Source organism: Pholcus phalangioides, unplaced genomic scaffold, assembly GCF_987345545.1.
Source record: "Pholcus phalangioides strain wild (caught in Gottingen) unplaced genomic scaffold, Ppha-v1.0 ptg000017l_1, whole genome shotgun sequence".
NCBI classification, from domain to species: domain Eukaryota; kingdom Metazoa; phylum Arthropoda; class Arachnida; order Araneae; family Pholcidae; genus Pholcus; species Pholcus phalangioides.
The window spans coordinates 56882270-56894961 of record NW_028301610.1 but is presented as its reverse complement, the minus strand read 5'-3'; the positions used below and the strand labels follow the sequence as shown (position 1 = coordinate 56894961).

Sequence of the window (12692 nt, the reverse complement as noted above, 5' to 3'; positions counted from 1 at the left end):
GTTATAACGACAGTGAATTATTGTAACTTTTTTTTCTTGATAATGTCATAATATTCGATTTTTTCAATAGCATGTTTTTTCGTTGTCTTCGTAACACTCAGATGGGTTTTTTTTTGCCTTGAATACCTCCATTTTTGCAGTCAAATCCAAGACTTGTTTCTTGTGGCTTATTGCTATCTTTACGCTGAATTGAATGATGAAACACACTATCACTAAATAACTAAGGAACAGTTATTTAGTTTTCCTCACCTATTCCCCTCTCTAACTAGTTTGAATGGAAAAAGAAGCCCTCACCATAATTCCAAGAAATAGGAGTGTTTTCTAACAACAACCACCATTTTCACCATAAATGAAATGCTAAACAGGCTTTGGATAAATTTTAAATAGCCACAATCTGCTTCCACCCAATCTTTTACTTCCAGAATCAACTCTGATAGATAATAAACATTCATTGTTTTCTCAAGCAGTAAAAGAGTTCCCTAACATAAGGAGGATCAGTATGGCTTAACTTCCTTCCACCTAAAGAACAAAAAATTGCGCTTAGGCAAAATTCTTTATTTCAGTTGGTTACATCTGAAAACAGACTAAATATGCCATCTGTTTCTGTTTTAGGGCGGTATTACACTATAAAAGTTTGATAAAATCCCTTTTATAAAACTTAAAAAATCTAACCAATAAGGTTATTTGTTACATTCTAGAAAATGTAACCGTTGACCTTATTGGCTGCATTTTTCAAGTTTTATAATAGGACTTTTATCAAACTTTTATAGTGTAATACCGGCCTTAGATAGTTTCTACCTTAAAGAAGTTTCCCCATAATTAAAAAAACACATTAATTATCAATAAGACTATTTTTTTATTACATTTAAGACAAGTTTTCATATTATAAAGGATAGTCCGGGGTGTGTCCAGCCAGAATTTGGGTCCATTTTCCTGACCCTTCACAAAATTCCTGGGCAAAAAATGGACCATTCACAAAATTCTGGGACTAAAAACGGACCTTTCACAAAATTTTGAGGATAATAAATGGATCCATCACAAAATTCTGGAAAACAAACCCTTCATAAAATTACCATGGGCGGAGATACGGGGGCGTGGGGGGGTCTCCAGCATCAAAGGTGGAGTCGACTGATCTAATGTATATATGAATTGACATCATCCTCATGGTGTTCCCCCCAGACTTCCAAGTCAATCTCTGCCTATGAAAATTACGTTGTAAAAAATGAACTTTCGCGACTGTTGTGCGACAAAATTCTTATCAGTTATGACCCTAGTCATAATAGAAAGCCATTGATCCAAATAATATTTTTTTTAAGCACACATTTTTGTTTTTGTTGGGCGAACACCCCTTCCCCTATAAATGAGTAATCTTATCTATAGAAGTTATTGGTTGGACAATAGAAAACATGACCTTGAAAAGGCAATCCGAGAAAGAGTGACCTTGAAAGGGCTTTCCTTGTTCCTGGGCTTCTTGTTAGGATGTCCTGCTGTTTGACAACGGATTATTGACCGCGTCCGAGATCTTATCGCACAACTTATGCCATTATGCAAATGCTTTAGCTCTGCACTTCTCCTTGAATGGTCTTTGAATCCCAACCTCTTGTTAATCTCTTGCAAAATTGTCTTTTGAGACACAAAGGAATAATGAAGCAAATGTGTTTCTCAGAGAAGGCAAGAAATATGAGGCCGAAAAAACTCTGGAGAAAGCAATTTCTCCAAATAATGTTTTGAAAATTCTGGAGAATGAAACAAACATCTGGACTACTTATCCTAATTTAAGGAGGTTATCATTACGCACTATCATACCTTCATCAACAGCATCTGTCGAGAGACTTTTTTTCTCAAATGAACCTCGTGTACACCGATTTAGGATCAAAATTGTCACTCACCACTCTCGACAGACATCTTCGGATCGTACTCAATGGACCTAACAAGCTTACAGATATTGAATGCCTTTCAATCATTGATATTTTCAAATCGACTGGAAATAGACGTATAAGGATATTATTGTTGGTATGTTTTATATTTTTCAGTAAACTTAGCAATTCTTACTTTTTAACTTGAAACTCAATTTGATTTCAAATTAACATAAAATAAAGTAATGCAAAGACTACGACACACAGATTTTTTTTTTGTGCAAAGTAATAAATAGGAAAATGAGGTTGCTGTTTAATTAGTATTACTTTCCCTGCTATTTTGAACATTTCACAAAAATAAGGTACATTTTCACAAAAACAGGACCCTGTGCATAAAGTCTGGACAGACCCCTGATAGTCTTAAACAAGTTCCACTGTGTAAGAATATTGCGCGAAAGTTAACATTATGCTAATTATAATTTTTTATAACATAATTAAAAATACAGAATTTTTTCAGTATTTTGTTTTGAGGTCTATGGGAGGGGGGGGGGGTTGATTTCATAGAAATTTCAGTTACACAATTTTTTGCATGTATACAGCATTTTGACAAGGGCTCTTGAACTCCTTATAAAGAAGATTCCATGGTATTTGATTTATCATAGTTATCAAAAACATTTGCGTCAATGGTTAATATAAGTATTAAATTTGTTTTTTTATAATTGCATGTATATGTGATTGACACAATTTTTATTTTTGAGGATTTAAGGAATGCTTCAAGTAATCATGGATGAAGTTTTTACTTCAAAAATACCAGATGTCACTGTAGTTCCTATTAGCATTAGCTATGACAGGACACTCGAGGAGTCGTTATATGCATTTGAATTATTAGGAGTACCAAAACCAAAAGAATCAACAAAAGTGAATATGCAATTTTTATTCAGACTTGTTCAGAAGTTAAATTATAATATTTTTTGATTGTTTCATTTCAAGTGCCTTTCAATTTATATATTTTTTACCTCTTTTTTTTCATTTTAATAACCTTTTAGCAAAGTTCAATACAGTAGTCTTTAAATTCTTAATCTTGAAAGTGTACAGTGTTTTGGATTGTTCAAGACACTAAATATTTTTAGTTTTTCCTCAAGAACACATGCTGACATACACCTCAAGGCATATGCTGTATGGTTTTGGTGACCATACCTATAAAGAAGCATAGAATTGGTCGAAGGGGTGCAGAGAAGAGCTACACAGGCTCTTGTTGGCACACAGGGCTTGAGCCATAAAAAGAAACTTGGTTTCTTGAATATGTTCACGTCAAAAGAACACATGTGTAGGAGGCCATGATTGGAGTGTTTGAAATTTTCAATGGGATGGATCATGAGTTATTAATACACTTCCAGTAAACTGCTTCGACAAGAGGACACCAGTATCGCTTAGTAAAAGGCAGTTCCAAGTTGTGTCACAGGGAGTTTTTCTCCAATAGAGTTGTTAATAAATGGAATAGCTTATACTTCTGGGGGTCATGAATTCCTACATAATCAGCACATTTATAAAGTAAGATAAACATATTGGGATAAATCGAGAAGCTATCCATACTTAGAATAAGACAACCATAATTTTTTTTATGGGCAGTGTATATTTTATCATAATTATTGGTTTTTTCGAGATAATTGCTCTTTTATTAGGTTGCTGTACTTTAGATATATTTGATGTCCATATTGTTTTTGTTTTCTGGGCATCTCTTTGTAGCCACCTCATTGGGCATTTTGCCTGTTGTGGTCTTTGTATTTGTATTGTATTTACAGATATAGAAAACACTATCAGTGTAGCTGTGGAAAACTATTGAAAGTGAGACACTGCAACATTTATGTGCCCTTGTTGAAATTGCTCAAATTTTTTATCATGTATCTCTCTGCAGATGGCTAAATTTTCAGGAAATGCAAATCAACCGTATTGGAGAGGTTTCATTGTTATTTTATGTGTGTGAATTTTTTTGCAAATTTTACTTTTATGTGAATGTTTTTTAAAAATGTTTTAACTCTCATGAGTGATGTACTAATGAATTTACCATGTAATGTAGATATAATGTTTCAAGGTTTTTTTTTCCTTTAAATCACAAAGGGTTTGATTAAAGCAAGGAAGATACTTTCAGAAAACTTTGGAAATGTTTATGTCCATTTTGGAGATCCAGTTTCATCAAAGGAATTCTTAAAAAGCTATGACAGGAGTGCTCACAACATGGACCCTAGGTCTGTCAAAAATATTTGAATTTATTTTCATGCATGTGTATGAGAGTCTGAGTTATTTGGCATTAAGCTTGTGGTATCATAATTTCTAGAAGATAAGCTGTGGCTTTTAGAGTTATGAGTGTATATTTTGTTCGCTTGTAGCTTTTTTTTTTTTCAGAGGTGCTGCATTTTTTATAAAACTTTTTTTAATTATTTTCTTCCATAAAACTCCAAATAGGCCTACTCTACAGCTTATATATACAGTGTATAAAGAAATGTCCATTATTTATAATTAGTTTATACTTCAAACTTCTTCAGATATTGTCTGATTTCGTTCATACATGTGGAATGAATTACCATTTTGGTGAATTTGCCATACATTCAATTTAAGGAATTTGTCATTCATTCTGCATGTTACTGAGAGAATCAGATGATATCCCAAGAAGTTTTGTATAAAATTATTTCCCAGCCAACAAAGAAAATTGGTGATTGTTTCTGATCCGCCAAGGACAGGAAAGACAAATTACCAGCAATCAGTGTTTGCTGTATGTGTATACTATGTACGCGTAGACAGGTTTATACTGAAACCATGAAAAAATGTGTGACAGGTAGAAATAGAGAACTTATGAAAAGTTGTAGACAAAAAAATCAGGTATGGCAGAACATGCTTTTGGCCGTAAGGTATTAATCAGCAATATTAAGATTTTATTCTTAAACCTTCAGAGAGGCAACCAAGATTCATAAGCACAGGTTATATATTTAATTGAAACACTCGCACACTATTTCAATAGAAAAGAGGCATCATCAGCAATTAATAACAGCTTATCAAATGAAAACAGGTGTTTCCGAGATGCTAATGCACTCTAATTTATTTGGGTTCCAAGACCCATGTTATTCGAAAAATCTGTGTTCTTTTTGAGTGAAAGTGGGTCCCTCTTGAAAAAAAGTATGGTTCCCCCCATAATTCACTGGTATCTCTATGAATTTTTTCCAACATGCCCCAGGTCTTTGATCACCTGCTTATATCTCTTTGTTGAGACAGGGGCAGGTCATGTTCTGGATAGGAGGAGGTATTTATGTGTATGAAATAACACAACACCTCACACAGCGTGATAGCATGCCAGTGTTATTGCATTTTATTATATCATCCAAAGGACAATAATGTCGGAAAATAAATCATTTCTGAAGACATGTTCTATCCAAAGATTCATTTACTTTCGTTGTCTACTAGTAGGAAAAGCTTGCAAAGAAGCCCATTAACACTGAGAATTTAACCTATGGTATTTAGCACATGTGATAAACCTAAAATAAATATACAGTTGATCCCACTTATAATGTTCCCATTTAGAACATTTTTCCACTTGCTACAACTTTTTTTCGTGGCCCATTAAGATTTCCTGTTTAAATTTTTTTCCTTCTTACAACGTTTTTTATGACAGTTTTTTGAAAAACGTTATAAGCAGGATGCACTGTGATTAAAAGTTAGAGGCACAAATTCATATATTTACTAATAAATCAGTCTATATGATTCAGTCTCAATTCCCTTCTGATTGATTTTCCATTTTGTTGAAAAAAATCTTGACTCTTTCAATAATATCTTCTGATTAAATTTAAAGCAAATGAGATTCTCACTCTCTCTCAGATATTTATCTTCTGATTCCCCTATTCATATAAATCCTTGCAAAGCGATTTCCTGGTATTTAATTTTTTCTCTCCCTGATGGCCCACCACTCTGATCTGTTAAGCCATTTATCCAGCAATATTTCCACACCTGAATATGGGAACTATGTCAGATTTGTGTCGGTGAAACTTAGCAGTGTGCTTGTGTGTGTGTTCCGAGTGAATGCCCTAGATTAGTGGTTCTCAACCTTTTTTAGCTTATGGCCCATTTTGTACCACATTTTTTTCTCGTGGCTCCCTCGTCTTACCTAGGGGGCCCCCTACCCTCATGAAGGAGCGAAACACTTTCTACTTACTTTATTTTAGTGTAATCCAAAGTAAATTTATAATGAGCAAAAGTTTTATAGATAAAATCAATCAAAGTGAGGGGAAAGGGAGATTGCCACCTTTCTTAAGGGACAAATTATATAGGAATATAATATGTGTGAAATGCTGGACCATCCAACGAACCTTTGCAATAAATCGTCCCTACCGACACATCAGTATGGGTTTGCACCTTACCGTGTGGTGGAGCTCAGTAAACTTCCTTCTTTTGGGGGTTCTATGCATGGCCGTCTCACTATCATGGTTCCCGGGCCAAATTCTGGTGTGCCCCTTTACGTAATCGAAACAGCTTATATATATTTACACTCAAAAATTATAGTACCATATGTGACCACGAAGGGCCTCCATGAGCACCCCAAGCCATGTCCACATAGGTTTAGATGGCTGCTGCTTTATGGACAGCTCTGCTGGATTCTGAAAGTTAAGTCACACTTTTTTCCCCAACATATTTCACTTGAAAACTTGATTTCTTCATATCTCTCTGCACTTCACCACTTGTCATAACTCCCCTTTCATCTGATTTTCACTCGTGGCCTCCTTAGAATATCCCAGGACCGCAAGGGGGCCATATGGCTCCAGGTTGAGAAACACTGCCCTAGAACACTGGACTACAGAGGAAACGAATATCTCAATCTTTCCTTGGAGCTCATGTACACTGAACGGGACCGTATCAGCCAGCTGTTGAAAACCTTCATATGGATAGCGGAGAGTGACATCATATCCACATACATATTTGTGTTGTAGGTCTGTGTGATCGTCGTAGCAACCAAAGCTTTTTTCAAAGGAATAGCCGACTCAAAATTGGAAAAATGTACAAAACCATAGTTTGCCTATTACCACTGCACAATCTCAGGTTTCACCCCATATTTTCATCTAAGGCAAAGGGGGAGGGGGCATGCCCCCCAAGAAGATCAAAAATTAAAATATGGGGAAAAAATACATTCTTATACTATATGTTAATTTAAAATTATTTTTGAGTGTTAGTGACCCACAATTTCTGTGGAAGAAATCCTTGTGCCCCTCCATAAGCCGATTCTGCAAACACAATCATGATTTCCACGATGAGAAATGGTGATTACCGCATAGCAGCTAGATGACAGTAGATAGTCAAGGTAGAGTTTTTACAGATTTGTTTTTTTTTCTTCTGAATGATCTCAGAAAATGTTTTACAATTTGAATGGGTGTTCCAAAAAAAGCTGAATTTATGCCGTATAGATGCTGTCATTGAAGTATACAAAGTAGTAAAACCTTTTTCAATATCACACGATCATGATTAACAGTGAAAAGAAAATGTTGGAAAGGTTTTTCTCTCTATTTTTTTTTTTTTTTGGAACTATAAAAAAATGTGTCCCGGGGACGTGTGAACCAAATTTTTATGTGTACTTTTTCGAAATTCCGGGTATTTGACATGCTATAGCGTGTTATTTCCATCTCTGTATAATATGTGAAAGCAGTCTCTGACTCTGTTTGAAAGAGTAACGGAGGAAGTAATTTCATGCCTTCTGGTGAGGATAATTTGCGTAATTCTTTTGCAATACCAATCATTTGCATACCTACATGTGATATAACTGCGTGCCATGTTTCCTAGCCATTCAAATATTCTTTCTTGGCACATTATTTCTTTTGACAGGAAGTATAATATAACTTTTTGAAGATAATTTTTTTTTTACCTTATAGGGAATCATGTGTATCAACAAAAGAAGAGCAGCTACTATGCAGAGATATGGCAAATTATATTATATGTATGCATCAGTCTAATCTTGTACTATCTGTGTTTCCACTTATGTGCTTAGTGATTGGTCATCCAGTTCATTTAGCACAAGGTGTTCATCTTGAAGAACTTGTTAACCAAGTATTCTATCTCAAAATATTCATAGAAAGAACAGGAGCTATTATAGTTACAGGTATTTGAATATTGTGCTGAAAATTTGGTATTTGATATGGGATTAAATATATTGTACATTCATCACTGCATCTCTGTTTAATGCATATATCTCATTATTGCAGACAATTATTCTGTCCCAATCTTTCTTTGTGGACATTTACTATTAAGAACATAATTTCATTGGTGTTCAAGCAAAAGTCACGGTGTCCAGTTTTGTGTGTGTGAGATTTTGTTAATTTTGAGTCGTTATGAAAAATAATAAAAATTATTTTAAAGATATCTAACTCCTACACAGTAGATTTACTGATCTTTAGATAACTGGTTTGTGGCTCATAATTGTTTATATCATGAAATAATTAATTGGAAATTCTAATTAACTGCAGTAGTGCATAGAAGTTTTTTTTTGTGGACTTTTGCTTGAATGATGATGATTTAATTTACACATCTAATCAGATAATGTAGACAAAATTTCCTTGAAAGGAATATTGTGCTTGATAAAACATTTTATATAAATACCTGTTCTCTCTGACATGATATTAATTTTTATACAGGGTGTCCTGTAAGTCCTAATCCAGCCTTTATCTCATCTACCGTTCACCATAGAGGTATGGTTCCAGTTTAAAAAAATGCTCAAAATGTGTTCAGAAATCATCCTGTACCAGTTTTGAGACTGAAAATACAGTGTGTCACAAAATAAAAAATCTAAATTTATGTATGTTCCCCTTGTTCTCTAACTTCCAATTAGAAAGTTCTTGCCAGTCTCTCTTGAATCCAAAAGAAAAATCCTTTTGTTTCCAAGTGCAATATTCGCTGAGGTATGCGAGTTCAAAAATAGGAGAAAAAATGGGAAAGAACAGTATAAACTAACAGACAAGCTCATTATACTGGTTTTTTTTCCTCCTGTCTCATCTCCAATTTTTGAACTCAAATATTTCAGCGAATAGTGCACTTAGAAACGGGGAATTTTTTTGTTGGACTCAAGAGACCAGGCAATAAGTTAGAGAATGGGGAAACCATATATAGGTTTTTATTTTGTGAGACACTATTTTCACACTCAAAACTGGTACAGGGTAATTCCTGAACACATTTTGAGAATTTTTTAAATTGGGACTATTACTTTACGATAGACAGTTGATGAGATAAAAGTCAAATTAAGACTTACGGGACACCCTGTATACAACACATTTGTCAAAGCAACGACAAGAACCAAAATTTTTAAAAATATGAGTTTCAGGTTTCTTTCATCTTTTAATTTGGAATAAAAAATGGTATTCCATAATCCCTGCCCTTTTCCTATGTAAATAATGGCACAAATATATTTATTAACACATAATAAACACAAAAATAACAAAAATGCAGTTAAAACTATTTATAAAAATTGAATGCAGAATTATTTTACAACATACTTGTATTAAAGGAAAATGAAATGTTTCTACATCTTCAGTTCCATTAGTTCTTTTGATGCTACCTAGCATTAGAGCTACAACATACATGTTGCTATGTTAGTCACTGAATGGGTTAAAAAAAATTCTCGCATCTCTTCCTGAGAAAATTCATTTCAAATTTGCTTGGTGAAAGTTTTTGTTGGATTCAGTCCATATATAGTGGACTATATCTTTTTTTCCAATACATTTGACTAGGAGATAACTAAATGTGATGGGAGAGAAGAAATGGGGCTGCTGAAATTCTTGTAGGAGAAGGGAATGCAAATAAAACTAAAAAATAAAAAATAAAAAGAAGAGTTAAAAATTCTAGTTTACACTAGGATAATTTCCAGTTTTGTACTGTTTCACGGTACATGAATGATGTTTATTAGATGACTGCATGAACTATAATAACTACAAATAGTTCCCTAAACTTGAAATGTTGGGAAATAGGAAAAACAAAACACAATTTTTGTGCAAAAATGTAAAAATATTTTCAAGTGTTTCAAGGTTGACTATGCTCAGGGTACAGCAGAGTTTCCTCTATTATTTCACCTACTTGAATTAGACAAAGGGAAGGTGAGGGAAAAAAATCTACTTCAAATACCATTGCCCTTCCCCATATTTTCAAAATACAAACAATGGATTTAACATGCTGCAACTTTCTGTAGCTGAAGTAAGAGTTTTAAATTCCACTCAGACGAGGTTGGACTGAGATCTCAGTCCCTCACTTGCCATATGTTATTTAACATATCTCAAGAAACATTCATTGATGATCATCTTATCAACTAGTATGACCTGGGTATTATGCATGTTTCCATGTAATGTTACAATGGGATTTAATTTGGGATATGGGAACAAAATTGATCAAACTTACTGAAGTAGTTGGTTACTATGCATAATCACAGGATTTACCGCTTTACTGTAACATGTATACTTCATTTAGTGCTGACAAAACTTACTTAGTGACAAGTTACTTGGATGTCTACAGAAACAAGTGTTCCCAGTGTCTTTATTACAAGAGTTTCCAACTAGTGTTCCATGGAACCCTAGGATTTCTTGACAACTTTTTTTGGGGTTCCCCATTATCAAATGCCAAGGAAAATTTAAAAATTCTTTAACCCGGAGAACTTTCAAATAAGAAAACTTTCTTGTTACTAATACCTACCAAACGGTTCTTTATTTTGAATTTTTTTTGAAATAAACAAATCACAAAAATTTAGACATATATACAAATACAAACATACACATAGGTACAAACATAAAAACACATAAATACAAACACTTTTTGACCCCAAGGGACTTGAAAGTCCTTCCAGCAGGTCTAAAAGGGGGTTATAATCACATATGTTTCACACAACAGCTTTTACAAAGATTAGACATGTTATATACACTGCTGGCCACCGTAAATGCAACACCCTGAAGGAAGCATGCAAATAATATGAAATTTACAACATGCATTAGCGGAGGTGAGATATGCAAATGATTAGAATTTCAGCGCAGACGCACATCACGCGCGCCTGTGGCGCCACTTCAAAGCGCTATTTAAGGCTTGGAGATTTCGACGATTTGAAGTACGGCAATTGTGTTTTTCTTGTGGTTTTTTCAAAAAAAACGATCAATTATGCCTCGTAGAAAACAGCGATCGTCTTTTGATCAAGTATCCGAGTTCGACAGAGGAAGGATAGTGGCCTACCGAGATTGTTGATTATCTTTCAAGGAAATCGGTAGTCGTGTTGGACGAAACCAAACAACTGTAATGCGGATATGTGATCGTTGGATGCAGGAGGGTACGACGGACCGACGTGTTCGATCGCATCCACCTCAGTGCACCACTTCACGTGATGACAGGCGTATTGTGCGTATGGAAGTGACGGATCGCTCAGCCACATCACGAACCATAGCACAGCACATTCAGTCTGTACCGCATCATCCAGTGTCTGCGCGTACCATTCGACGCCGTTTACAGCAGAGTGGTCTGTCGCAAGACGTCCATTGCTTCGTCTACCCTTGACGCAGAACCACAGACGTCTCCGCCGCCAATGGTGCGATGAAAGAAGGATGTGGACGGCACAATGGAATGAAACAGTCTTTACTGACGAGTCACGCTTCTGTCTGCAACACCACGATGGTCGGAGTCGAGTCTGGAGACACCGTGGAGAGAGGATGCTGAACAGCTGCGTTATGCACCGCCACACTGGTCCTGCACCGGGTATTATGGTATGGGGCGGTATTGGATATCACTCTCGCACTCTTCTAGTACGCATTGCCGGTACTTTAAAAAGCCAGCGCTACATCTCCGAGGTGTTGGAGCCAGTTGTCCTTCCTTACCTTCAGGGCTTGCCCACAGCCATATTTCAACAGGATAATGCGCGACCACACGTGGCACGCATTGTCCAAAGGTTCTTCGTCAATCGCCAGATTGAACTGCTTCCCTGGCCAGCTCGCTCTCCGGATCTTTCGCCGATAGAAAACATGTGGTCCATGGTTGCTCAACGATTGACCCAGATTACATCCCCAGCTGCCACACCAGATCAACTTTGGCAACGCGTGGAAGCTGCTTGGTCTGCTGTACCCCAAGAACACATCCAAAGTCTCTTTAAATCAATGCCGAGGCGTGTGGCAGCGGTGATCTCCAACAATGGCGGCTACTCTGGCTACTGATTTTGGCAAGAACCACACTTCACAGAAGTCTATAAATTTAATCATTTGATGCTTGGTCAACATGTTATCTACAAAATAAATATTGTTGCGATATCTCTTGTCTTTCTTGGCGTTGCAATTTGGGTGGCCAGCAGTGTATATATATTGTATTTCTATTTATATATTTATACGATTACGGTATACGTTAAGATGTTAGATTTCTCATTTTGAGAGTCATAGTCACAGTTATATAATTAAATTACGTATTATGAATATCAGTTAGTACATTACATGTAATACCGCACATATACATGCATCTATCTATACTTATATGCACAATGACAACCATATACATCCGTTCATCATTTTACAATTTCTTTCTCTCTTTTCGTACACAGTGCATAAAACCATTTTTATATCTGATTATAGCGTATTTGTTAAATCATTTCATAATCATTATTTTTAACAAAGTCAAATGCTATATGATTTATATTTTTTCTATTGCTAATTTTATTTTCAGTATAAAATAAGTTTAAAACTTTAGGAGCTATGTAGGAAAAGCTTTTTTTTATACAGTGTTTTATTAGGCTTCAGTACCTGATATACGCTCTTGTATCTACCTGTGGTTCTATTTTGATTTTTTGATAAATATTTT

The 12692-nt window shown here is 35.2% G+C and overlaps 1 protein-coding gene across 2 annotated transcripts in view; it reads left to right on the top strand.

Moving 5' to 3' along the window:
- The window catches only part of Gnpat (dihydroxyacetone phosphate acyltransferase), a 72160-nt gene that overhangs the window by 41913 nt on the left and 17555 nt on the right, over positions 1–12692 (top strand). For both annotated transcript variants that reach the window (XM_089246638.1, XM_089246639.1), the window contains exons 6-8: positions 2623–2774; positions 3975–4102; positions 7763–7989. In XM_089246638.1, coding sequence (XP_089102764.1) covers positions 2623–2774; positions 3975–4102; positions 7763–7989 — 507 coding nt within the window. The remainder of the gene's footprint in view (positions 1–2622; positions 2775–3974; positions 4103–7762; positions 7990–12692) is intronic.